This window comes from Berkeleyomyces rouxiae (assembly GCF_048999995.1).
Source record: "Berkeleyomyces rouxiae strain 22BRR77 chromosome Unknown BrBRR77_ptg000012l, whole genome shotgun sequence".
Classification (NCBI taxonomy): Eukaryota; Fungi; Ascomycota; class Sordariomycetes; order Microascales; family Ceratocystidaceae; genus Berkeleyomyces; species Berkeleyomyces rouxiae.
This window is the reverse complement of record NW_027396502.1, coordinates 204472-230578: the sequence shown is the minus strand read 5'-3', so window position 1 is coordinate 230578 and position 26107 is coordinate 204472. Positions and strand designations below refer to the sequence as shown.

Here is a 26107-nt window from a genome sequence, read left to right as displayed (position 1 = left end):
CTTGTACAGGTGGTTTAGCTAGCAGTTTCCCTGCCTTCAGCAAGCACTCCTTCCACTTTTTGGTCCCTCTTTGGTCTCCGTGTCTCCTTGTTTTCCTAGCCGTTCCTCTTCCTTTTCCTCCTCCCTCTTCTTCTTTACCATTTCGTTGTGTGCTCATCCGGTCGTGTCTTTATTTCTTTTAATCCAACCCAATTGTTGCACCGACGCCAGACGCCAGAATCCATTCGCTCCCCGTTCTGTCGTTATTCGCCGTGTCCCCTTTATTCTTCACGATACCCCTTTTGAAGCTCTGCCCACGCACGACACCAGGCCACTCTGCCATCACCACCACAATCGTCCACTCGTTCTCTCTCACGCTCAACGCACCAGCCCAAAAAAATCAGCTCATCACAATGGCTGCCACCATCTACCCAAAGAGCCACGTCGGTTTCGACAGCATCACTTCCCAGATCGAGAAGAAGCTACTGAAGCGTGGCTTCCAGTTCAATGTCATCTGCGTCGGTACGTTGAGCCCCTCCATCATGTCCGCCACCCAGAGCCATGGATTCTAACAATGAAACTGTTCCCCCTTCCAGGTCAAACCGGTCTTGGAAAGTCAACTCTGGTCAACACCATGTTCGCCTCGCACCTGATCGATTCCAAGGGCCGCATGCTGCCTGACGAGCCCATTCGATCCACCACCGAGATCAATGCTGTCTCCCATATTGTCGAGGAAAACGGCGTGCGCCTGCGCCTCAACATTGTTGACACTCCCGGCTACGGAGATATTATTAACAATGATCGCTGCTGGGACCCCATCGTCAAGTATATCAAGGACCAACACTCGGCCTACCTGCGCAAGGAGCTTACTGCCCAGCGTGAACGCTACATTCAGGACACCCGTATTCATTGCTGCCTGTTCTTCATCCAGCCCTCGGGCCACACCCTCAAGCCCCTCGACATTGTTGTGCTAAAGAAGCTATCGGATGTCGTCAACGTCGTTCCCGTCATTGCCAAGGCTGATTCCTTGACCCTGGAGGAGCGCCAGGTTTTCAAGCAACGCATCAAGGAAGAGTTCGCCTTCCATAACCTCAAGATGTACCCCTACGACAACGAGGAGTTTGACGAGGAAGAAAAGGCCATGAACACCCAGATTGAGGTTCGTCCCACTGACTCCTCAGCTCGTTTTCCATCTTCACCAAGTCCATACTAACACCATTCTAGGATCTGATCCCTTTTGCAGTTGTCGGCTCGGAAAAGTCCATCATTGTTAACGGCAAGCAGGTCCGTGGTCGCCAGAACCGCTGGGGTGTCATTAATGTCGAAGACGAAAACCACTGCGAGTTTGTCTATTTGCGCAACTTCCTGCTGCGCACGCACCTCCAGGATCTTATTGAGACTACTTCGCAGATTCACTACGAGACCTTCCGTGCCAAGCAACTTCTGGCTCTAAAGGAGAGCAACGCCCAAGGCAGCCGGCCCATCAGCCCTGCCGCTGACCGCGAGATAAGCCGCAACTCTCAACGGCCCGCCGTAAACGGATACTAGAATGTCCCCGTTGCGCGTGAGCCCGTTGTTTACTGAGGCCTTGGCTTTTGTTGCGACGTTATTGGTTTCTATTTCAAGTGTTGTTTTTCTGCAGCGTTTCTATTTCTTCTTGGTATCAATTGAGAGGCATGTGTAATCCCACGGGTATCCAAAGATAGGCAGGCCTTGCTTTTTTGCCAATCTGCTCTTGATGTCTCTTTTTGTTTATTTTTCCTACCACTTGTCCACTCTTCTATTTTTCTATTATTCCCCTTCTGCTGGAGTTTGGATATAAACAACTCGCAGAGTGCTGTGTGCGGCCGATACAATTAGGTCATGTCCTGTTTCACAGCTCTCGCGCCCCTCACCTATCTGTGTCTAATTGAGACACTAGTTTCTTGTAACATGCGGATATCTCTTACGCATTACTTGGTGATCCGAACCAATGACGCGAGTAACGTAATCGCGGGTTGGTGTCTGATTCACTCATATACTACTTTTATCCGCAAGATTTGGACTACTTCTCACATTATCCCACATGTATCGTACATAGTATATAATATCTAACGACCGCGTAACTTGAGAAACTTACGTAAATGTCTTTACTACGACTCACGAACCCCTGATTCAAATCACACAACACGGTTAAATAAACTCAACATGACCATTCAATGCCGTGCCTTCGCCTGTCGACCGACACTGGCCAGATCAACAGCACCATCGCTGCAACGGCGCCTGCTCGACTTTGGCCTCAAGAGCAGAGTTATTAAGTCCGGAACACGAGACCTTAAGTGTAGCATGAAGCTCACAGAAATTCAGACGAAACGATAAAAAAAAAAGAACCTGTCAGCAGGCGGAGTCGATAAACATTTTGGGCAGGGAACTCCTTATGAGGGGGGTACGGCAAGTCTCTGTCGCGTAAAATGTCACGGGACTCGCCGGCTGCTGACAGGTATATATCCTCTTTATGGCCGGGTATCGGCATCACGCGCTCAAGGTGCTGGGAACGCGCCCGCCGTCTCGGATTGAATCCTCAGATTGAACCCTTTGCAACCTTATTGGGGGAAATACGGGACAAAGGCACGGCTATGGACACTGAATTTATGGATACGTTGGTCAATCCACAACAGGCCTGTAAGTTGTAAGCTTGTGTAGGTTGAGGCACGGTTACACAGGTAACGCCCTGTGTCTTATTGAGCCCCGTGGTGGTTTATAGGTGAAATGGTGGTCCATGTATCTCATCTTTGCACTGTATAAGTCTGCCTCTATGTACAAATGCTCTTATGCCTTCTCTCAATACCAAACACTCCTGGTTCGGTGATGCGGTAACGTCTCCGTCCCGGCAGCTTCCATCTGCTTCATTGTATCGTAGAGGTAAAAGTCAATGAGCACCGCATTGATATACGTATCGGGATGGTTGCGTTTAATCTCGCGCCGCAACAACTCGACGCACCACACACTTGCCGCGCGGATTTGCATCTCATACTTGCCGCGGCTCTCCAATTCCTCGCGCGCACACACCTTGGCGTACAGCGGCGGACTATACGTCAAACAGCCAAGCGAGGATAGAATCTGCGGCACGCGGTAGTCGGCAAACATTGTCAGCCGGTCAATGTCAGTAAAGGCGCCATAGGACTTGCCACCAAACGCGGCCCATAGATCTGCGACCAGGATCTGGGCACGTTTGAGAAAGCGCACAGGCTTGCGCCGGCCAGGCCAGGTAGCTTCGTCTCGGAAACAGGGAAAACGGTCACTGAGAATATTGACCAGGCGCGCGGCAGAGCCATTGGCAGAGGCAATGAGCTTTTCAAAACTGCAGTCAAAGTCCTAAGAGGGGGGTTAGAGAGGATAGCCAAGAGTACAAAAAAAAGAATATAGTCTCAAGCTGTCGACATACCTCGTACATGACCATTCCCGCCTCACGAAGAATGGCTAGACGAGATGACAGAAGCGGGTCTTCTTCATCGGTGGCGCTGCGGAAGATGTGCTTCATCATGTCGAGATCAAGTTCAGCCTCATTTTGCCAAAAGTCGGAACTAGTGATGGGGATATCTGAAGGTGTTGTTAGTCGTGGCTTTTTTGTTTCTTTCCAGAAAACTCTGGACATCTCTATTTGGAGTTTCTGTCCCTTTTTCCTAGCTCACCTTCATCAAGTGCTCTCTGCAACGCAGCCACTAGTCCCCAGTATCCAGTCCATTTCTTTCCCCGATACTCAATACCAAATCTCTCCTCCTCGTTCTTTTCGCTCCAGAAGCAAAAGTTTAGCAAATCCATAGTCACAATGAAAGCCAGCGTCTTCTCATCCTTGGCCTTGGGATGCAGCTCGTTGTCCGTCCACGAGTCGGTCGAGAACTTTTTGGCAGTCATTTGTGAGTAGATGGACTCAGCCGCGCGTTTCGTCGATTGCATATCGATGGACACATCAATGGAGTCGTTGTACACATACTCGACGCTTTCTAGCACGCCAGTGTCTGGTTCATCAGTAGTTTTCGGCTTGCCGTGAACATGCTGGCGGAGGAGCTCCAACAGTTCAGGGTCGGCTTCGTCGTCTGACATGTTGAAGGCTCAGCAAGAGATCTAGAGAAGAATGGCCTTGTCGGGGATGCAGAATTGAGGCCGATGATGTTGGCTTCCGGCACCGTGAGATTGTTGTTGTGTTGTTGTAAGTGGGGCACAAAGTCCAACAAAAAGGTATTTTGTCTAAACACCAAGTAAAGATGCAATTCGGGCAACTTGTGCGTTGTGGGCGTCTCTGTCTCGCTTCGTGTGATGCTCAACACAGAAAATTCATCAGCAAGCAAACCAAGACAATTCCTACGCCTGGCTCACATCCAGAAACAAAAGCGCTCGTCGTCCACCAACGAGAAACAGGCTATCATCAATAGAACCTGCATGTGCTGACTAACCCTAACTAGCCCCCGCGGGTTAGTCCTCTCCTTCCTTCCAAGGTTCTGCCCCACCATAGCAGAGAGCAAGGTGAATCAAATGTCGATCCGCACTCAGAGCTTCACCCAATTTGGCGATGCGTGCTTGGTCTTTCTCTTACATCTACACACACCCAGCCCCTCGCATTTCCACATCACACAATGGTATTCCCCTCCCGAACAACAGCCAGTCGCGCCAAAGACCCGCCCAGCTAATGTGATTCAGTCTAAACAATATTTGACAGCGCACACTGTCGACCATGGTATGTCCAGTGGACAGTGGACAGGACCCTCCTATACGTAGATGTGTTCCATCTCTATCGCCACGCTTAGCTCGCGGCTCCCAGCGACTATGCCCCGCGGCATCAGCTTTTGAATGTTCGCTGACCATCTGCCTGTTTCTACAGCACACCTTGCGACAATCTTCGCGATTGCTGTGACTCCCAAAGTGGTCCTCTCCGGCGGCGGGCTCTCCTCCCTGACGGTGCATGACTCGACGAAGCCCGATTTTCCGCTCCTCCAGACCATCAAGGGCGCCAACCCGACTGGCTGCCACCATATGTGCGCGTCGCGCGATGGCCGTGTAGCAGCGAGTGCCTCATTCAGCGGCGACCTGAAGGTGTGGAGCAGCGACACAGCCACAGGCGAATGGAAGCTGTTGACAGCGCTACAGATTGGCAAAAGGGGCGTGGCGGCGTCAGAGAATACCGATGACGCTGGCAGCGTGCCTGCTGCCCAGCCAACAACAGATCGACGCGCAAGCACAAACGGCGTATGGGCGGTAGCCCTCAGTGAGACGGGCAACCGTATGGCAGCCACCACTGTCGATAACCGCGTGATAGTATGGAAAGCGCATGATGGCGAGATGGTGGTGGAGCACGAGTTTGATGGATTCAATGAATCGTTTGGCACCTGTGTGGCTATGTCGGCAGATGGTCGGTTGGTAGGTACAGGTCATCAAAACGGGTCGGCATATGTGTTCAGTACAGAAACGGGGCGTTTGGTGTATTCATTGTCAAGTAAGTCACTAGGCCTTCATATGTTGCGCCGACATATTGCAGCCAAGTCGCTATGACTGCGGCTTGTTCCCTGAAGAGTCAGCGCGCGAATTTACTAACCTCTGTCCTTCTCCCGACAGGCCTTGCTCGTCCTCTCAGAGCTATTTCGTTTTCGCCCGGCGGCCGTCTGCTGGCTACAGCTGGCGATGCCAACATGATTGCTATTTACGATGTAAAGCATGGCGAGCACATTGGCAACCTCAAGGGCCATGCCGCTTGGATCACATCCCTAGATTGGAATGACTCGGGCGAGTACCTGGCCAGTGCCGCACTAGATGGCCGTGTAAAAGTATGGAGTGTTGATCGGCTGGAGTGCGTGGCTACGCACAACGAGACGGATGAGCCTCTATGGGCCGTGCGCTGGCTGCCGAAGATGGGGCGCAACGAGTTCTTTGTCACGGGTGGTGCGAGTCGGAGCCTTACATTCTACCGTGAGGCAACCGGTATTTAGATACTGGTGAATGTGAAGAGAGGCACCTAAATGAGATTTACACACTCAACTAAGCATTAATAGGGATTTCCTGACAGGGCCATCAGGATATGTATGGTTAATCTAAGCATCAACAAAAAGATGGCCAATGACTGAGCTTTTTCCAGGTTTGGTAAATCAGTTCTTGGGATTACTGCGAGACAATCTTGGCAGAGGTATCCCAGATGTCGCTCTAACTCGGTACCTTTTGAGGGCATTTTGGAGCATGGATAGACATATTCAAAGCAATGATAGAAATCATCGCGAGTGCAGCTCTAGGTAGGTTTCTTGTGGTACTTTTCATGAGCAAGAACTTCAGTAACAACAAGTTGGGAAAGTTTGTTTATTTAATTTCAAGAAACATCAAATCCTTTTTTGAAGCTGGCGGCGACTGTACACCCATAATAAAAGTACATGTCAGTTGTACTCTTCCAAGATGATTCAATCTTGCCCGCATAGCAATCCATATCAGCCATTGTTCTAGAGCAGGACGGGCGGCAGCACCTAGACTCCCAGTGTGAAAATAAACATGTCCATTTCCGCTATCAGAGGCGCAAATATCTGGGACAGAAACACTAACAGCAGTGGAAACCACGGCGGTAAGCCCAGCAGCATGGCCACATGTTCAAGAAACTTGGTTTCGGGATATTTGGTGATGCCCTCAGCTGCTAAAAGAGCAGCAGCCGTCATTTCAGCCTGAGCTTGAGCGCAGGGAACGGCGCCGCTGCAGACGGCTTCCAAGTCGAGAGTGCCTATCATCTTACATAGGGAATGTGACAATATCGAGGAGAGTACTGTCAGGGGAGAAAGAGGTGTGAGCAAGCACTCAAGAAAGATAGAAGCAGGTAGATTGGTGAAATTACCTACTGGCTGAGAAATGAAGCTATGGCAAAGGAGTCAGTTATAACGATGGACTGGATCTTGTGAAGGGGGGAGAAGAGTTCATGAGCATCCCGCGAATCTACGAGGGGAAATGCTCTTTTTGCATTATTTCTCGGAGATCTAGAACTTGCTTCAACTTAAAGAACAATAGCATCTAGTTGGAACTATAGTTGAAAACATTTCTAACTATACAAGCGCGTTACGCATAGGGCCTCCTACACCCATCACATCACGCCTTCGTCTGGGAAAAAGAAAGCCCAGATTCTGTCTTCGGTAAGGTCGGCCCCCACCACACTATATTATTTAGCTTCACGCACAAGTCTACACGGCTTTTGCATTGGGGCATTAGTAAATCACAAATCACTCGGCCCGTTGTGGTATGGGCCACTCAATAGACGTCAGATGGTGGCTCGATTTGGAAGTTGGATAGTCCAGAGGCGATTGAGGACACGCTCGCTCGTGACTTCGAGTCTTTGCTGCTAGCATTGGTCAAATTATTCCAAGGCTTATACACGACTGAGAAGAGGCAGCCATAGCTCTACAAAGTTAGGCTTCTAATGGTACATTTTTGCTGCATTACTAAGAAGCGGGATGAATATGAAGACGTGTGTTCGCAGGCTTCAGTCTTGAGATAGCCCCCACTTCTCATGATACTTTCATAATGTGGCGCTTCTCTCGTGGCGCTTCTCTATTGAGGTCTTGATGCCATTTCAACAGACCAAGTCCCCAAGTCGCACGTGGCAGCGGCAAATTCACATTCCTCTCGCCAGAGTGCTTTTTTTTCCAGATGGCCTCCTGCCAATGCTGTGTGTATACTTTCTCTCCGAAGCCACTTGCCTTTCTCCGTGCTTTGGACTGTGTTTTGCTTCCTTGCATTTCCTCAACTTTTACTTTCTATTCGCACATTTGTTGTGTTTTTGGATTTAGGTTCTCATCTAACTTTCTGCCAATAGCATCCCTCCATGGGAATCATGTCGTGTAACGATCAACGGGGTTCCCAGCTAGATCTTGCCACAAATCTGGCATTATTTCCACTTATTCCCGAATACAACCCTAACCCTTTTCATCGACACATTATCTAAATCCGAACGTCATGTGCCACTGCGACTCGCATCACTTTTTGATGCTTGCGGACTTGCAAAATATTTCTGTACCCAGCTAGAGGGTCGCAGTAGCTTCCTTCATTTTCCCTACAGCCACTATGTCAAGATAAATCTCGAGACTGGCGAAGCCGAAAAAAGGATCACATGCTTCAGCTCCGAGAATAAGCACATGGCAGAAGAGGCACACAAGGCGTCCTTGGCCTGGCAGTCAATGTTTATCGATTCATGAAACGCGACGATTCTATTGTTCTATTTCAAGGGAGTCACAGACTCCCTTTCGTCATTGTGTGATCCTCTACACCCGCTTGTACACATCGACGGCTTCTATGAAACGCGAGGCCCCTTCTTTTTATCGGCTGGGGGCAAAGGACTTCTCGGACCTGTTTCACCGCCATAGTGCTCGTTTTTGGTGTTACTCTTTGATGCTTAATTTGTCTCTGGCTGTCATTTTATTGCATGAGTGGCATTTGGGACTAAGCCCGAACAGGCTAGGTGCAGGCTCGCATACAATTTGAGCCAGGGACCTTGGGGCGAAGATGATATCATTGCATTTGCGTGACAGACTGACGGCGCGTGATCTGGGCTAAATACAAACTAAGCTGGCAAGGCTAGAAAAGGAATATACGTGTCGGTGAGAACATGGTATGTAGATAGGACGCGTGCTGTGGGGGAGTGTTCTTATCGCCGAATACTCAGGTGTCTGTCTGCACTCGTGTGTTTGTGGCCTCTGCCCACAGCGCACCGGCGCCAGCGCAACGCCGCCATTGGCTGGCTGGGCCGTCGTGTAGCAGCAGAAATCCTCTTCTCTGCACCTTGGCTCGCCATCTGGCAGCGCCTCTGGGGTCACAATGCACGAGGCCCCCGGCCAGGGTCCCTGTCAAAAACCAAAGTTGGCCCCTCTCGTCCCCTCGCCCCCCTGCACGCCCTGGCCGGCTCCTGGCCACCGACCCTGTGGTTGCAATATTTCTTTCGCCGGCCAGCCAGGAATCGGATGGCCAGGGCTTGCTTGTGCTTTGGCAATGGAATTCGAGCCAGGTTATTCGTCTGGAGTCGTGAGTGGGGTGCCTGATTGATGGGCCAGGGCCAGGGTACAAAGCACCTGCAGCATGTCCTGTCCACAGAAAGAAGGTCGACCCCGACCCTGATCCTGGTTATGTAAGCGGCCTGACCACGATAGTTGTCTCAGCGCGTGTTTGCCTTTAAGTGTGGAATGCCTCTTCTTCTCTCCGCTTGTCTCTCTTATGTTTTCCTCCCGTCGTCTTGCTTCCTTGTCTTCGTTCTTTTCTTTTCGCCTTTTCTTCATTTCGCCGTGTTTGCCAGTTCCTGTCCCGGCTTCCGTCTTCAAGGCTTTCGTCTCTTCTTCCAGTCTCTCCCTAATTTTTTTTTTCTTTTCTTTTCTTTTTTTGAACTCTTCACTTCTTTGTCGCTCTCTTGGCCGCCTCTTTTTTTTATACTCTACATCAAGCTCACTATTCTGATCTAACGACTTTCTTCGCCGTCACTTTATTTCCCCATACAAATCTGCCAGACTCGTCCTCAACTCTATTAACTCCCTGTTAGCCATGCGTGTAAGTTGTCTCGGCTAGATCTTGGCGCACGCCACCCCTTCAACAAAAAGAAATTCTCCCAACTGACCTGCTCGCCAACGTCCTTCAGACTGTCTACGCTCTCGCCGCCCTCGGCGCAACCCTCGTGGCGGCCGTGCCCTCCCTCGAGGTCCAGGGCAACGCCTTTGTCAACCCCAAGACCGGCAACCGCTTCCAGCTTCTCGGTGTCGACTACCAGCCTGGCGGTTCGGCCGGCTACAAGCCAGACAATGGTGAGGACCCACTGACCGATGCCGATCGCTGCCTGCGCGATGCGTCGCTGATGCAGCTGCTCGGTGTCAACACCATTCGTGTTTACAACCTGTCGCCCAACCTGAACCACGATGAGTGCGCCTCAATCTTCAACGCCGCCGGTATTTACATGGCTATTGATGTCAACTCGCCTCTAGTCGGCGAGGCTCTGACGTCCTGGGAGCCCTGGACCAGTTACTACGCCTCGTACCTTAACCGCACCTTTGCCGTTGTCGAAGCCTTCAAGAGCTACCCCAACACCCTGCTCTTCTTCTCTGGCAATGAAATCATCAACGACAACAAGACCATTGATGCTTCGCCTGCCTACATCCGTGCCGTCACTCGCGATCTGAAGAACTACATCAAGGCCCATTCCGACCGCTACATTCCCGTCGGCTACTCTGCCGCTGACGTCCGCAACGTGCTGTTCGACACCTGGAACTACCTGACCTGCACTATCGAGGGCGAGGAAAACAACGAGTCACGCGCTGACCTGTTCGCCCTCAACTCGTACTCGTGGTGTGGTAACTCCACCTACGAGAAGTCTGGCTTCAACACTCTTGTCGAGGGATTCAAGGACTCTGCCTCGCCCATCTTCTTTTCCGAGTTCGGCTGCAACGAGGTCCAGCGCGAGTTCACCGAGATCCAGGCCATCTACGGCAAGGACATGACTCCTGTGTTCTCCGGCGGCCTGGTCTACGAGTGGACCCAGGAAGACAACAACTACGGCCTGGTCAAGGTCAACTCCAACGGCTCTGTCTCTCTGCTCGGCGACTTCAACCGCCTGTACACTCATTACCGTATGCTCAACATTGATGCGCTTCAGGGCAAGCCTCCGAAGTCGACTGGCCAGGCCCCCACCTGTGACTTCTCGCTCCTAACTACCAAGGGCTTCCAATCTAAGTGGGACATTCCTGCGATCCCCGAGTCCGACGGCTCTGACAAGATCCTCAAGGACGGTGTCTCGCCCGCCCCAGTCGGCAAGCTAGTCCAGATCTCGGATTTCACTGTCAAGCACCAGTTCTTTGACGCCAGTGGCAAGGAGATGACGGACGTCAAGATCAAGACCGTCGCCGATGACTCCTTCAACTACCCCGGCTACAACACTTACAAGTTTGACGCCTCCGCCTCCAGGTCGTCCTCTTCCTCTTCCTCTACTTCCTCGCGCGTCTCGACTACCGAGTCGGTAACCGCCAAGGCCAACTCCGGCTCCAACCCTGATTCTGATACCTCTGCTGCTACCAACTTCCACCCTACCATGCTGGGAATGGCTGTGTCCATGGCTATTGCTCTGGCCCTGCGCGTTTAAATTTGGTTGAAAGACTAGAAATCCCCATAAAAAAAGCCCCCAAAACCCACCTTCAAACGTTATTCAGCCTCAGGAGAAGGAGGCCAGCCTCATGACTTTTCCTGGGCTTTGTTTTCTTGTTTCTTTTGTTCTTTGTTGTTAGTCATGCTGCCCAGTCTACAACTTCATTATTCCCCTCGTTTTTTATATTTTTTCATTCATTGTTCTTCTTCCACGCCCTGGGATTTTGGTATGCCATAGAACTGCTGTCTCTGATATCTTCTTCCCTTGGTAGTTAAATAATCAATAATGGCAACTCATGTTTATTCTAGTCATCTTCTCATGTTAACTACTAGTTACTTATGCGTAGCAAATGTGATACATACTTCTATGCCCTTTTGGCAATTGTTGTTTTACAACAAAACTGGTTGGTTCCATGTAATGGATTCGATCGCAAGAGATTGGCGTCTGATACCTTGTGTGTTTCTCTACGTGAGGCGCGAATCCCGCAACTCAATGTTAACACCATATACCATCCATAGTCACTATGGCACTTGTCAAGTGAAGGAATAATCAAGAAAATAGCAAAAAAAACCAATGTCGTAAAGAACAGAAGATCAAACAATAGTGAGTCAGGAAGCATAGACATATCTTTTTTCTTCTTTTTTTCGTCAAGCCACCTCAACTTAACCCTGGAACTCGGGCACCTTGTTCTCCTCCCACTTGCCGGGAACCAGAGCCAAAGGCACAATACCACTGACGTGCATCTCAGGGCCAAAGATGTGGGCATTCAGACCCAGCTCCTGGGTGGCAGACTTCATGTTCTTAAGACCTTCCTGGTAGTTAGGGCCAGCACGACGGACCCAAATCTGAACGTTGTGCTCCTTCAGGTTAGGAGCAAAGTCGCGCAGAGCACGGATGACACCCTTGAAGGTAGAGGCAACGTTGGTGAAGTTGGCGATACCACCTAAAGTTGTTAAGTTAATTTCCAGCCAGTGTAATAACATTTATCATGGCCGAACTTACCGCCAATGAAAAGAACCTTGCCCTTGTCGTTCTGAGGAGCACGGAGCATAAGGTCCAGAACTGTCCGGGTGTAGTGGTAAGTCTGAGACTCGGTGGGAGCACCCGAGTACTCACCGTAGTTGGCCACTATTACAACTTGTTAGCAAGAGGTCCAAGTTCACGAAAGAAAACTAGGCAATACTCACGTTCATCGGCAAAGCCGCAAGAAGCAATGGCATCAGCGTAAACCACCGAAGCACCACCACCAGCAACGAGAGTCCAGATACGACCAGCAGCGTTCAGGACGGTCAGCTTGAGCGAAGCACCAGTCTTGGCATCAAGATCGGCAATGTAGGCCTCCTCCTTGGTAAGCTCACGTCCGAAAGGAGCAGGGAACTCCATAGGGGGGCCAGCGTCAATGTTGACCTTCTCGCCGTTGGCAGAGGCAACAGCAGTCATGCCCAGGGCGGCGGGCGAGCGGGCAATAGCCCACTTAACACCACACTCGTGGTCGGCGGTGGAGTCCAGCTTAGCAGCCATGTCCAGGAAGTGAACGGAGCCAGCAGTGAAGTCCTCATTGGGAATGACAACCAGAGGGTTGATCTCAAGGTAAGTGAACTGGCAGTCAACATAGACAGCGTACAGTCTGGTGATGAAGTCGACCACTAAAAAGTGTTAGCAGTACTCGGCAGAATTGCGGGCAACTTTTCCAAACATACGAATGTTGTGCAGGCCCGAAGGAACCTTCTTCAGCAGAATGCTGGCAATCTCCTCGTTGGAGGGGTACTCAGCAAGGTCGACGGGGATAAGGATCTTCTCAGCCTTAGCATCAACATCGCCAACGTCAACACCACCTTCGTGGGTGAACAGAATCCAATCGCCCTGTTATTAAGCTGTTAGTCACAAGGAACCAGATAGACGCATTATACAGCGTGACTTTGGAAATTCGAAAGCCATGGAGTCCATCTGCAGTTAGGGACATGAGGCAGATAGGCATCATGTCTAGCATCTGGCGCATAAAACTTTGTAAATGAAGTTGCTAGGTTCAAGACTTACATCACGGACGGACATGATGTTGATGTAGTACTCGGTCTCCTGGGCATGGGGGACGAAAGGCTCAACCTAGATTTTGGCTTGAAGATTAGCAGACTGGAAGTCTAACGGTTCCAGTGGCGGCTTATACAACATACCAGGAAATATCTGAGGACGCCGGAAGTATGCTCGACGACTTGCTCCTTGCCGGCACGGGCGGCAACCCACTCACGGGCCTCGGCCCAGGTCTTGTTGAGGGCCAGCAGACCGCTCTTGCCTCTCCGCTTAATCAGCTGGTCGGGCTTCGCAACAAACTTGGCACCGGGAGCCAGCAGCCACGGGTAAGTGGCCTCGGCGGTGTCCAGAATACCCTCGACACTCTGGCCCTCGGGGAAGTGAAGACTGGCCAGCTTGGAGGGAGGGTTGTGGGTGGTAGGGGCCGGCAGCGGGCTGGGCTTGATCACGGGAGCGCGAGTGAGGTGATAGTTGACGATGGCCTTGCCATCGGCCTCGAAAATCGACTTGGCGGACATTGTGGCGGGGTGTGAGAGTCGGTGATGCGGGTGACGGAGCCGAGAGAAAAAAGAAGACGAGTAGAACGAAGAGACGAATGAAAAGGGCGACTGGAAATAGGAGGACAGGCGATATGGTTAGTAGCTTGCTTCCTTGGAGGTTATTTCGGCGGAGGGCTTTCGAGGTCAAAATTCAATTGGGGCAGCAAACGAAGAGGGAGAGCAAGAACGGGGAGAAGAGGAAGGAAGGGGAGGAGGGGCAAGGATTAACACATACAAGTACCAGTACAAGTACTACAAACGCAGTGAGGGTGAACAAAAGGTAGTTGCAAACAGTGGGAAGACAGAAGACAATAACTTGGAGCTGGACTGCCTGCAGTGGAAATACAAGGAAGGGAAGAGCAGAAGATCAAGCCGACGGCAGGCAATGTTTGCGAAGTCGGGGCGGGTCTGTCGAATATTTCAAGAAACAGGGCGCTTCTGACTTGAGCTCCCGTCCGCAATAGCGGGGGGTAGTCAGTGAAAGGGAAGGGGAGGGGCACCAAATCAAGCAGTACAAGACGACTCATTGCGCTGAGAGGCCCCACTGGAAGTACTGTTTCCAACGGAAAAGCAGGGGGATAGTCCCGGTCAGTGTAGGCTTCACTGAGCCTCTGGGCCTGGACAGGCAAGGGCAGGAGCAAGAACCCAACAAATAGCAGGCGACAGAGCTTACATTTGTGTGATTGGAAGACAAGGACAGCAAAATACTGTAAAGTTTGAGGCAGCAAAAGTGTGTGTAGAGTACCAAGAAATCTTTGTTTTTCCTAAACGCTTTTTTTTTTTCTTCCAGAGAGAATGTAATAGAAGCTAACATGCCGTCTGGGCTTGGTTCGCCTTATTGAGCAAACAAGAGTCACTCACTCACTACACAAACATTACGGACAAACACGGGTTTTGGCGACAAAACTGGGGCATCTCGACCTCTTTGCTCCAGGTTGTCAAACAGGGAAAGTGGGTGATGGGTGGGGAAAAAGGATGGGGATAGTTGGACCACTCAATCTAGTAGTACAGTGCGCAAAAACGCGCCAACCATAAGCTCAGCTGTTGAGTTTGAGACGAAAGGGAAGCTAAAGTATACGACATTGTCCCTGACGAACACGAACACCACGGATGTTGACTAAATTGGAACTTTTAAGCGGAGAGCTAAAGCACTAATGCTATTCAAGTGCAATTGTACAGCTATATCCGTATAGACAATGAGTAGGTCTTAAATGGCGCCAAGTCTCGAGCATCAAAAAGTAAAACATCATACAGAATCAAGGGCGAAGGGTTTTTGAAATGTTCTTTAAGTGTCAACTTTGTTCATGTTTCCCGGCGATCAGGCGGCAAAACAGTGTCACTACGTAGAGGACCCTGGCTTAATTAGTTGCTGTAAATACAGTGGAGTCGGCCCCTAGCCTCAGCTTCAACAGCCCAGGCCGCTCCCAACGGAAACTGCAAGCGCATTTTTCACTGGCTCGAGATGAGAACGTTGGGGACTTCGAACATTGCTATAACTAACACGCTAACTGACCAAGGTTCAACTCTCCAAGGTTGGTTGTATAAAGAGCCAACTTCCCCCCTTAGCCATTGATGTATATTCCCAGCCGTGGTATATTTTACTCATCTAACTGCTAGTTCACTGCGTAGGAAAGATATTACGCAGAACTAATTACCTGACGTTGACACAAGAATATGTATCCCTCCTTCTACATATGACTTAGGGCCTGTCTAGAGCCCCTTACACTGAGCCTGTGTTTTCTTTTTCATGTCTGTTGGGCTAAGTGGCCAACCCCTTCGCTTCATGCTGTGTTGTGTTTTCGGGTGACGGACTTTTGGTGGGGAATTTCTATAAGTGGGTGCGCAGTTGCTAATGTGGTCATATGCGCAGTTGCCCCGGATCTGAAAAGCCAATCCTGTTCTCGCTACTCCATTTGGTCCGGTCTCAAGACGCAACTGCGCAGACTGAAACACTACGTGAGAGGCGGTTACGGACGTCCTGTGAGCAGTTGCCCTCATCTGCCCTGTCTGTCTCACCTCCGGTGTTTGCACCTTCCTAATCTAAACCTTGATAGTGCACACGGGGGGCTGGTGGCTTATATGTATGTACCTAGAGCACTATGTTAGTATCACCGAGAGACAAATGTAGGGCTACCAGAAAGACAAAGCACATTTTCCATGCTCCAACCTCTTTGCCTCGGCTGACCGGGCCTCGCCAGGAATATGTGCACATATGTACGAGGTTTGGATCAAGGGTTCTTCTAAGCACCTGCCACACGGATATCAGACATCAATGTAATGTGTGTCCTCTTGTGCGCATAATCGGTCTTGGCCTCGTCTTACAGCATCTTTCGATAGAAGCGCATGGTTGCTCGAGCGGACAACTGCCGACGCTAGTGCTTGCCACATCACGATGGAGGTAGTCGTGGATACAAACGGCTAAAGAAGTTGTTGCCGCTTACGCCCACGCTCAATCTCACGCTCAAAAGCTGCTGCAAGTACGTTCTTTGAGGGTTGGTCAACCGGGGTTTCTTACTTGCATCTTCATGAATATATGTAAGCATGCACATACAAGTATAAATATGCCTGTGGTTGCATGTGTTTCTGAACAACTGGACTTGAACATATCATGGCCCGGTGTATCTCTTAGCCCAAGCTCACCAGAAATCATACTGCCAAGAGATATCGACATGTATCACAGTCCTCATCCTCCATGGTTGTGAATTTCACAAACACCAAAGGTGCATGAATTGTCACATACTTGTTTGTGGCTTTCTAGACTCTCTGGCAATCACGCATGGCTTATCTCACTAGTTTGTAGGCCTCCATAGAAGCCGTGACTCCGGCATTGGACATGTGATGTTGACGCAACAATAGCCATTTTTAGATGTCGCATCAGCTTGGCACCATAAAGAAACGCCGTATCAATATCTGATGTGTTTAACTCGCATCTGCGGTTTTTCGAGTCAATGTCAGACCTTTGCTCATACAATTCTGATCCAGACCCTAGAAGAACCCCAGACTACGGAAACCAGAAACAAGCCTGTCGCCCCACCAAAGCCACTGTGATTCAGACGGAGCCACGAGGAGTTCATTGAGACACAGTGCCAACTGGTTGAGCCTGACACTGGCGATATCCCTGCCACAGAAAATCCCAAATGGCTACTTCCCTGCCAGCCGCCCCTCCACGACATGGCTGCCCCTCTTTTGCACCATGCAGTAGGTAAGCTGTTGTCAAAAGGAAAGCCTAGCCTGCGAATTGTTTCAACTGGACTTGCCTTGTTCTGCAGTTAAACGGGCTCTTGTTTCTAGGTACAAGTACCTGTACATACAGTCACAGTTGTAGTGTCTTCTGTGTAGCTACTTGTAATAGCGGTGACATATACTCGCACATCACAGTCCCCAACTTCTTCCCAACATCTTTTACCTTCTCTCACCTTGTCTTTTCTTGACCTCTCTTCTTTGTTTTCACTCCAGATCTCTTCCATAGTACTGCTTATCCACCGCCGTGCAAGCATTGGAATCATTAGCCTAGGTAGGTTGAATTGTCTGTCCAATTGCAGCGTCTTGTTAGAAGACAAACCCCCCGAGTCTTGGAAGGTCTAGCACCCCACTCGCCCTAAAGCCTCTGCATTTTCTGTCCTTCAGGACCTGGACTGCCCCATTGCGAGCTCGGCCTCCCAACCCAGCACGCTGAGTCTCTATTTTTTTCTCCGCTGGTGTTTGCCTGTCGTCCCTGCCTACTGCTCTTCCGGTGTTAAACAAGCTCCTAGCTTGCCTTCTCTTCCTTCTTTTCCCCCGACCTTTTTCGTCCCCGATATCTTCTTCCCCCTTCTTCCAACTTCCCTGCTCTGTTATTTTCTGTGACGAACACCAGGCTCACGCTTCTCTTTTCTGTCTTTTTCTCTTCTGTACAGGTCCCGCCATTCTCGACTTGTGCCCCGTCAATAACCCCTCCTCCTCTCTTTTTCTCGACAAACCACCACCACATCCGCCAAAATGGTTGCCACCGCTGGCGGTACGTCGGCCAACGACAACATCACGCGCTTTGGCGCCCCCAGCCGGCCTCTGAGCCCTCACCCCGCTCATGCTCTCTTCTCCGACAAGACCCGCTGCTTTGTCTACGGCCTGCAGCCCCGTGCCGTCCAGGGCATGCTGGACTTTGACTTCATTTGCAAGCGCAAGACCCCCTCCGTTGCCGGTATCATCTACACTTTCGGTGGCCAGTTCGTCTCCAAGATGTACTGGGGCACCAGCGAGACCCTTCTGCCCGTCTACCAGGAAGTCAGCAAGGCCATGGCCAAGCACCCTGACGTCGATGTCGTCGTCAACTTCGCCTCCTCTCGTAGTGTGTACAGCTCTACCCTGGAGCTGATGGAAAACCCTCAGATCAAGACCATTGCCATTATTGCTGAGGGTGTCCCCGAGCGTGTAAGTCAATCCACCAAAGTAACTGCGAGCCTGCGTCGGTGCCGGCTTGTACTATCAAAATAGTCACGGGTAACACAGACTAATCAATCACACCCTTTCTAGCGCGCTCGTGAGATTGCCCACATTGCCCAGAAAAAGGGCGTGACCATCATTGGTCCTGCCACTGTCGGTGGTATCAAGCCTGGCTGCTTCAAGATTGGTAACACTGGTGGTATGATGGACAACATTGTCGCTTCCAAGCTGTACCGCAAGGGTTCCGTTGGCTACGTTTCCAAGTCTGGTGGTATGTCCAACGAGCTCAACAACATCGTTGCTCAAGTCACCGATGGTGTCCACGAGGGTGTTGCTATCGGTGGTGATCGTTACCCTGGCACTACCTTCATTGACCATCTTCTGCGTTACCAGGCCGACCCTGACTGCAAGATTCTGCTGCTACTGGGTGAGGTTGGTGGTGTTGAGGAGTACAAGGTCATTAAGGCTGTTGAGGACGGCATCATCACCAAGCCCATTGTTGCCTGGGCCATCGGAACCTGCGCCAGTATGTTCAAGACTGAGGTCCAGTTCGGTCACGCTGGTGCCTTCGCCAACTCTAACTTGGAGACTGCCGTTATCAAGAACCAGAAGATGCGCGAGGCTGGCTTCCACGTCCCCAACACCTTTGAGGAGATGCCCGCTGTCCTGAAGGAGGTCTATGAAAAGTTAGTTGCTGACGGCACCATTGTGCCCAAGGCTGAGCCCGTTGTGCCCAAGATCCCCATTGACTACTCCTGGGCCCAGGAGCTGGGTCTCATTCGTAAGCCCGCCGCTTTTATTTCCACCATCTCTGATGACCGTGGCCAGGAGCTTCTGTACGCTGGCATGCCCATTTCCGATGTTTTCAGAGAAGACATTGGTATTGGTGGTGTTATGTCTCTTCTGTGGTTCCGCCGCCGCCTGCCTGACTACGCCTCCAAGTTCCTTGAGATGGTCCTCATGCTCACTGCTGACCACGGTCCCGCTGTGTCCGGTGCCATGAACACCATCATCACTACCCGTGCTGGTAAGGACCTGATCAGCGCTCTGGTTTCCGGTCTTCTCACTATCGGTTCTCGCTTTGGTGGTGCTCTGGATGGCGCTGCCGAGGAATTCACCAAGGCGTTTGACAAGGGCTTGTCTCCCCGTGACTTTGTCGATGGCATGCGCAAGGCCAACAAGCTGATTCCTGGTATCGGCCACAGAATCAAGTCTCGCAACAACCCCGATCTGCGTGTTGAGCTGGTCAAGGACTATGTCAAGGCCAATTTCCCTACTCACAAGCTGCTTGACTACGCCCTGGCTGTCGAGACCGTCACCACCTCTAAGAAGGACAACCTGATTCTGAACGTTGATGGTTGCATTGCTGTTTGCTTCGTTGATCTTGTGCGCAATTGCGGTGCTTTCTCTCCCGAGGAGGCTGAGGACTACATGAAGATGGGTGTTCTCAACGGCCTGTTCGTTCTGGGCCGTTCGATCGGTCTGATTGCCCACTATCTTGATCAGAAGCGCCTGCGCACTGGTCTGTACCGTCATCCTTGGGATGACATCACCTACCTGCTGCCCAACCTGAGCAAGGGTGCCCCTGGTGCTGAGGGCAGAGTGGAGGTGTCGATCTAAGTCAAGTAAAATCAAGTTTCTTTAGGTCAAAAAAAGCAACAGCACTATGAACAGGAGTGATCAATGAAGAATGATGAATGAGATGCTTCATATTTCTGTACCTCATTCAATGATTATTTTTGTGTCATGCTTGGATGGAACGAGCAATGATAGAGGCAGGGCCACGTATGATGTAGTTCGGTATGTGTCACATTGCAAGGATTGGCTCTGCCTTTGCTACGAACCTTTGTATGGAGCTGCATGGAACAGCCGTGAAGAGGGAAACAAATGCAAGATGCATTTTGATGTTTATTGAATATATATGTTTATAATACTGAAACACGACTTGAATTTGGCAAACCCTTTGGTCTTTTTAAGTAGGCCTTTCACAACTATGACTATTGAAAGAAACTTACTCTTGACGTCGTTAGGACAACGTTAATGAGGTTCAAGAGGTGATTCGGGTTACACATAAGCTGGCATTGTATCACGTGAATTATCGATAGTAAAAAAGTGGAGATAGTCTAGCCAGCAGCTTCGCCAGAGATTTTCCGGAAGAAGTTGGGTAACAGACGATATGAAGTGCAGGTGAGATCAAGACAGGAATTTGACTTGGATCCAGGCCAAACTTACCAACGTATAGCTGGCTTCCCAAAACACGGTCGAGAGGTGGGTTCTAAAGTCTTCACACTAGCGTAAGGGAATAATTTGCGAGCCACGGCTTGACAGATCATTATACTAATGGATCTTTAAACAGCAAAGCACATACACTTTGATATCAGGCTCTCGCGATCACATATACAGTCAAGTACTACCGAGAATCTTGAAAGGACTGCAGCGTTTGCTCGAAATCAAAATCTACCAGCGCTAGCGCACGAAGCTGGTGACGATAACGACCCGCTTGATAAAAGCGCACACACGCACGCACACAACCCCGGCCATGAGCTTCTTCCAAATTACACTGCGGCGCTCGGCCATTGGCCTGCCCAAGAGCACACGTGGTGTTCTTGCGGCACTAGGTCTGCGCAAACGCGAGCAAATTGTCTTCCACCCCACGGCGCCCGAGTTTGTGGGTATGTTGATGAAGGTTAAAGAGTTGGTGGACGTCAAGACGGTGCCCAAGGTGTTGACCCGGGCTGAGGTCAAGGCGGCAAGGACACCAGAGAAGGGCTTCGTGAAGATCGGAAATGTGCGCGAGGCATGAGGAGATGTGGTGGTATATTGAAAGCAGAGATGGGGAGCGTGTATGATATCTAGCGGTGTACAATGTATACATTATAACTAAACCATTTCACATTTCAGACATGCAAACATCACATGTGTCACGACCAAGACTGATCTATGAAGAACCAGTGATCCAACATGTCACAGGCAGTGGCTCAAAACAAAAATACGTTGTGTTGAATAGAGTATAGCCAAGTTAAAAGGTGTAAACCAATCCAGAGAAACACGTGCCCAGAAGACCAGAAGAAACAGAGACAGTAAGCAAAAGAAAAGAGTTACACCATCTATACCGAGAAGAAAGAAACAAGGAGGCAAGCAACAGGCCAAAGAGCAAACGAAGAAAATGCCGAACAAAAGAAGCCGAAACAGCACACGAAAAAAAAGAAAAGAAAAGGGGACATCTCCAAGAATACCAACCAACAAACAGCCCGCGCCGCGCCGTCTCACATGTTCCCCAGCTTCGCCTGGTCAACATACTCCTGCGACGGCGACTCGTAGTCCTGCGCGAAATACGTTTGTGAGTTGCGCGCCAACCACATTGAAAATTTGGACAACTCTTCGCGCAGCCGCGCCACGGACTGTTGGTCCATGTTTGTCTGGGCCACGAGCTCCGGAAGAGAAACTAGGGGATTGTGAGAGGGGCCCGGGGGAGGCCCGGGATAGTTAGCATGACGCGTCAGGTAGGTTGAATAATAAAGCTGTAGCTGACTTACCCAGCAAACGGGCCAGGTGTTCTGGGCCGTATGTGTCACAGGGACCGGTGTATTTCTCAGAACCACTTTCCCACAGCTGAACCATGTCGTGATACTGCGGCCGCTCAAATCTACAAAGCAAGCACATTAGCACGAGGTATATCCTGGGGTACCTCAAAGACCGCATGAATAATGGGCTCATACCTGTACAGAAGAATCTTACCCAGAGCCTTTTCAAAGTACTCTCTCACTCCAGCCACGACCTCGTGCAAAATATCCCAGCTGGCACTTTCTGGTGTACGTAGCTTCTTCTCCGACTGCAGATACTCCTCGAGAATCGTCGCCACAGGGTGTGTATGCGGCGTTGGCACCAGCATGTTGTTCTTGGTCACATTTTCCCAGTCGTCAACCAGCAGCGCCTTGATGTGGTCGGCGATCGGCAACTGAATCGCAGGGCGCGCATGGAACGCATCCTCCTGCTCGAGATCATAGTCTCTCGCACGACGCGGCCCACGACCCGAATGCGACGCTACGCTGCCGGCGCCAGCGCCTGCCACGTGGCTGTAGGGGTGAAGGTGCTGGTGGCCAGCCGCTCCCGCTCCGCTGCCCGTGCCGCGCTCCTCGCTGCCGCGCACGCTGCTCTCTCCGCGGCCGTTGCCCTTTTTGCTGCCGCCGCCAGGCTTGAGCGTGCTGCCTGGAGCTGCTGCGCCGCCTGCGCCAGCCGAAGCCTGGCTACTGCCGCCGCTTCCGTTAGCGGCGCCGGAGCCAGAGCCCCCTTTGAGCGACAGGTTCTTGGCCTGGGCGGCGAGCTGGCTGGCAAGCTCTTTGTTCTCGTCGGTGAACTTGCGCATACGGTCGCTGGTAACCCAGTCATCCCATGTGTTCTTCCATCCCTTGTAGTGGACCTTGAACTTCCAGCCGTCAACGCCGGAGACCTTTTGCACGTCCAGCACCTTTGCTTCGTAGAGCATTTCGTGGTGGAAACACAAGACGCGCTCGTCCTTGACAAAGGGCGACGCAGCGTGACGAGAGGGCGCCATAGTTTAGAGAATGAGAGAAGACTATGTGAGGTCAAGCACAAAATGAGTGAGCGTGAAGGTGGGTGAGTGGTTTCAAGAGAGGATATGAAGCGTTGGACAACCAAGTGTCACTGAGTTGTTGGATGGCCAATTGGGGCTTGCGAGGCTACTTTTGCGGCCACGGCAATATTTCAGTACAGCACAAAATGGATGGCGACCGTTTTTATGAGAGGCGTCCTTTGCTGAGAGTGGAGGCTTCGTTGTGGGTTTCGATGGTGGTCTTGTTGGCTGAATTCAAGGTTTGACAAGGCCCGGGGAATGTTTGCGCTTAGGAGAAGCCGTGGGCATACTGTGTGGGCTATGTATATACACTGTATCAGTGACGGCAGGTCATCGTCAGTCCTAGGGCTCTTCAACCGCCTCACGTAGAGATAAGAAAAGAAAGAAGTTTTAGATTCAGGCTGTGCATGTAGGACTTTGTCTTCTCTTTGTACTTTTTTGGTTTAACTGGGTGGCTTGGCTAGGCTTTGAGTGTGCCCCTACGGCAACCTCAATCCCGTGAAACGCAGCCTCATCATTAAGGCTTGGATGTGTCAAGAACTTGATAGGACATTTGTATCGCATTTCAGGTATATCACACAGCTTCCAGTTTTCTATTTGGCCTTTGTTTGGCAGTTTCGGCTTGTATGGTGAATATATCGTCCAGTTCCAGTTGCTACTCGGTCATTCGCAGTCGCAGAGACTTCAGGCACAACTAAGCTATGCAAAGAAGATAGGCCCAGTCCGTTAACATACTCGGTAAAAGCAAATACACCAAAGCCACTACGTCTTCCGTATTGAGTTTTGCATATTGTCGAAGCCGAGAGCAGCTTTCTTCCATCATCAACTGTCGTATGAATATCGTGGAGGTCAAGGAGACAAAGTGTATAATGTTTGGCGCACTGTGACAACGCGACGCGCTTTTCTGTGTCACAGACTTTTGGCCCTAATCTTTGGCCCTCATTGGCCATCCATGTAAGCCGTTAGGGTTAATTGATACGACAACACTGCAGCTGCTTACAATAAAACCTGTGCGACAATGTCCTATCCTAAAAACCTAATCTCATCTACCCAGAACGAACTACTCTCCTCTATTTCACCATGGCGCCTACAGAGTCTTCTATTCTCACTAAATATCTTCTGCTACCATCAACGCTGCCAGCCATCGTTTCGCTGGCCGACTTTACCGCCATGTTCCCCAGAGCCCAGCAGACATCACCACACATCCACACATTGTACCATGATCTACAGGACCAGCGCGCAGAGCTCATCGACACTGTAGCTGCTAATATTGAGGCTGAGGTCGTGCGTGGAAAGGCACTGAGGCAGAGCGTGGCGCGCCAGCGGCGCCAGATGGAGGCTGAAGAAGGGGACGACGAAATTGCTGTGGAGCAGGCAGTAAGTCCACCTTTTCATTTTGCAGCCCTCCTTACCGTATCGTCTTGTTAACTTGTCTACGTAGCTTCTGGACACCAGTGTCGGCCCTGCCTCCTCGATGGGGGCAGCAATAGCCACACATACGCTTCCGTCCATTATTCCTGCTTTGGATGCGGCCGTCGAAGCAGTCGAGGCAGAGCTACGCAATTTGAAGGCCGAAGAAGAGGCACTTCTAGATGCTGTTCGACAGATAGTTGGCAGCTTGAGTGACCTACGCTATGGCCGGCTTGCAAATGCCGATCTGCGTGATGAGATTGTGGATGGATTGAAGGCTGTTGAAGCAGTGTGTGAAGGAAAGTAGTATCACTTGACTATATTGAGCAGCCCCTAGAATCACAGCACAGCCGGCCAGTTACAATGTCAGACATGAAATAAAGAACAAATAACCTGCTATTGATTATTTCCCTTCCAACAAAAACCAAAACAAGTGTAAAAAGCGCACCCACCGTCCCACTGCCAGCCTTAAAAGTATGTGCCCAAGAGAAGAAACAGGGATATATAGAGGTGATAGATAAATCCATGTGAAAAAGAAACAAAGCATCAAGTCGTTAGCCAAAAGAGAAAAGGAGAGTAGAGATCGTATCCCCCCTGGATAAACTCGCTGCGCTTTTACTGAGCAGCCGGAGCAGCAGCAGCGGCAGCAGTTGGGGCAGACGCCTGGTTGCGGTTGCCAATACGGCGGTTCCTGTGGAGAGGATTAGTGTGAGCAGCATGTTCATTGCAGAATCTTGAGACAAGCACATGCTGCCGTATGACATATGTGCGCCTTGACTATGAAACTCACATAAAGAAGCGGGTGACAAAGGACACCAGCATCATGATGCTCCACTGCGGAACCAGGTTGATGGCCCACATGGTGTAAGCAAATGGCAGCTGGATGTTGTACTGCACCAGAGGGCCATCTAGAGGGTGGAAGAACCCTTCAACAGGAGACCACAGAGGCGCAGAAGAGACCTCGGTCTCTGACTCGGGAGACTCAGTCTCGGGCAGGGAGATGCCCTTGGCCTGGAGTTCAAGAAGGCCCTCCATTGAGACGGTAGTAAGATTCAGACGGTGAGTGTGAATCGAGGTGTTGGCAGGCGCAGGGAGCATGTCAAAGGCCCAGATGAAGCCAGGGCTGGAAGCCCAGGCGTTGCATAGAATGGGCTCGTATTCGCAGTTGAGAATGGCAGTGTGCGGGGCTGAAGGCATCGTGGCGAACTTGACTGCGGTCTGGTTGAAGACGGACTCGGCGTGCGCGCAAAGACCTGGAAAGGAACAGTTAGGAAATGTCGCATATAGTCTTGCGAGAATTCAATGCTCACCTTGGCACGTCTTGTTGCCGCCCGTCACGAGTACCCACCACTCCTCAGGCTTCTTCGCACCGTCCTCTACCGGCTTGTACAACGTGTCCTTCCAGGTCGGCAATGAAAGTGGCTCCAGCACCTGTTTGTTGAGCAGTACCTCGGGAACAGCCTCCTCGACAACCTCGGGAACGGCCGATGGTGACGGAATCATGGAGCTGAATTGGCCGAGAACGCTTTGGAACTTGGCCTTGTACTGGCCGAAGAACGAGTCCTGGGCCTGGGCCACAGCGGGCAGAGCGAGAGCGATGGTATGGTAGCGCATTGTGACAAGATGTAGTCGATCGCGTGGAAGCACTGAGTAGGAGACCGCGTGTAGAACCGTCAATGGGAGCTGATGATTGTAGGCGAGAAAGAAAGAAAGTGCTGGAACAAGCTAGGACTGGGGCGAAAATAATATACTTGCGCAGGTGACTAGAAACAGGGGGGGGGGGGGCAGAATAGCTGTAAGTAAACACGGGAAAAGGAGAGCGTTGTATGGTCAGTTCGTCTGTGTACGCCGCAGTGTTATTTTGTTAGAGCAGGGGGCTAGGCACAATGAGATCTAACCGAGTGGGGACCAAATAAGATCAAAGGGGGCGTCAAATGTGGTGCAGAATGCAAGAGACGACGAGAAGAAGGTTGAGAGGGAAGAGTGAACAGCATTCAATTTCAACGATATTATCATCATCAG

General features: G+C 50.9%; 10 protein-coding genes across 10 annotated transcripts; 6 read left to right on the top strand and 4 right to left on the bottom strand.

The window, feature by feature from the left end:
- Positions 1-392: 392 nt before the first annotated feature.
- BROUX77_007345 (uncharacterized protein) lies at positions 393-1527 on the top strand (the record flags this gene model as incomplete). Its single annotated transcript, XM_073752430.1, has 3 exons — positions 393-501; positions 576-1138; positions 1204-1527. The coding sequence occupies 3 exons, from the start codon at positions 393-395 to the stop codon at positions 1525-1527; spliced, it is 996 nt and encodes a 331-aa protein (XP_073601638.1).
- A 1272-nt stretch (positions 1528-2799) lies between these two features.
- On the bottom strand, positions 2800-4062 carry BROUX77_007344 (uncharacterized protein; the record flags this gene model as incomplete). The annotated part of the gene is made up of 3 exons (XM_073752429.1): positions 2800-3333; positions 3404-3558; positions 3651-4062. The coding sequence occupies 3 exons, from the start codon at positions 4060-4062 to the stop codon at positions 2800-2802; spliced, it is 1101 nt and encodes a 366-aa protein (XP_073601637.1).
- A 429-nt stretch (positions 4063-4491) lies between these two features.
- BROUX77_007343 (uncharacterized protein) lies at positions 4492-5939 on the top strand (the record flags this gene model as incomplete). The annotated part of the gene is made up of 3 exons (XM_073752428.1): positions 4492-4693; positions 4838-5449; positions 5569-5939. The coding sequence occupies 3 exons, from the start codon at positions 4492-4494 to the stop codon at positions 5937-5939; spliced, it is 1185 nt and encodes a 394-aa protein (XP_073601636.1).
- A 3565-nt stretch (positions 5940-9504) lies between these two features.
- BROUX77_007342 (uncharacterized protein) lies at positions 9505-11089 on the top strand (the record flags this gene model as incomplete). Its single annotated transcript, XM_073752427.1, has 2 exons — positions 9505-9510; positions 9599-11089. The coding sequence occupies 2 exons, from the start codon at positions 9505-9507 to the stop codon at positions 11087-11089; spliced, it is 1497 nt and encodes a 498-aa protein (XP_073601635.1).
- Positions 11090-11754: 665 nt separating this feature from the next.
- Positions 11755-13638, bottom strand: BROUX77_007341 (uncharacterized protein; the record flags this gene model as incomplete). The annotated part of the gene is made up of 6 exons (XM_073752426.1): positions 11755-12035; positions 12095-12220; positions 12280-12738; positions 12793-12955; positions 13130-13195; positions 13264-13638. The coding sequence occupies 6 exons, from the start codon at positions 13636-13638 to the stop codon at positions 11755-11757; spliced, it is 1470 nt and encodes a 489-aa protein (XP_073601634.1).
- Positions 13639-17637: 3999 nt separating this feature from the next.
- On the top strand, positions 17638-19701 carry BROUX77_007340 (uncharacterized protein; the record flags this gene model as incomplete). The annotated part of the gene is made up of 2 exons (XM_073752425.1): positions 17638-18069; positions 18172-19701. 2 exons carry the CDS (start codon positions 17638-17640, stop codon positions 19699-19701), a joined length of 1962 nt encoding a protein of 653 aa, XP_073601633.1.
- A 919-nt stretch (positions 19702-20620) lies between these two features.
- On the top strand, positions 20621-20884 carry BROUX77_007339 (uncharacterized protein; the record flags this gene model as incomplete). Its single annotated transcript, XM_073752424.1, has 1 exon — positions 20621-20884. One exon carries the CDS (start codon positions 20621-20623, stop codon positions 20882-20884), a length of 264 nt encoding a protein of 87 aa, XP_073601632.1.
- Positions 20885-21347: 463 nt separating this feature from the next.
- BROUX77_007338 (uncharacterized protein) lies at positions 21348-22636 on the bottom strand (the record flags this gene model as incomplete). The annotated part of the gene is made up of 3 exons (XM_073752423.1): positions 21348-21526; positions 21618-21727; positions 21801-22636. 3 exons carry the CDS (start codon positions 22634-22636, stop codon positions 21348-21350), a joined length of 1125 nt encoding a protein of 374 aa, XP_073601631.1.
- A 1119-nt stretch (positions 22637-23755) lies between these two features.
- On the top strand, positions 23756-24392 carry BROUX77_007337 (uncharacterized protein; the record flags this gene model as incomplete). The annotated part of the gene is made up of 2 exons (XM_073752422.1): positions 23756-24052; positions 24117-24392. 2 exons carry the CDS (start codon positions 23756-23758, stop codon positions 24390-24392), a joined length of 573 nt encoding a protein of 190 aa, XP_073601630.1.
- Positions 24393-24700: 308 nt separating this feature from the next.
- Positions 24701-25699, bottom strand: BROUX77_007336 (uncharacterized protein; the record flags this gene model as incomplete). The annotated part of the gene is made up of 3 exons (XM_073752421.1): positions 24701-24776; positions 24876-25338; positions 25396-25699. 3 exons carry the CDS (start codon positions 25697-25699, stop codon positions 24701-24703), a joined length of 843 nt encoding a protein of 280 aa, XP_073601629.1.
- Between the last annotated feature and the right edge of the window lie 408 nt (positions 25700-26107).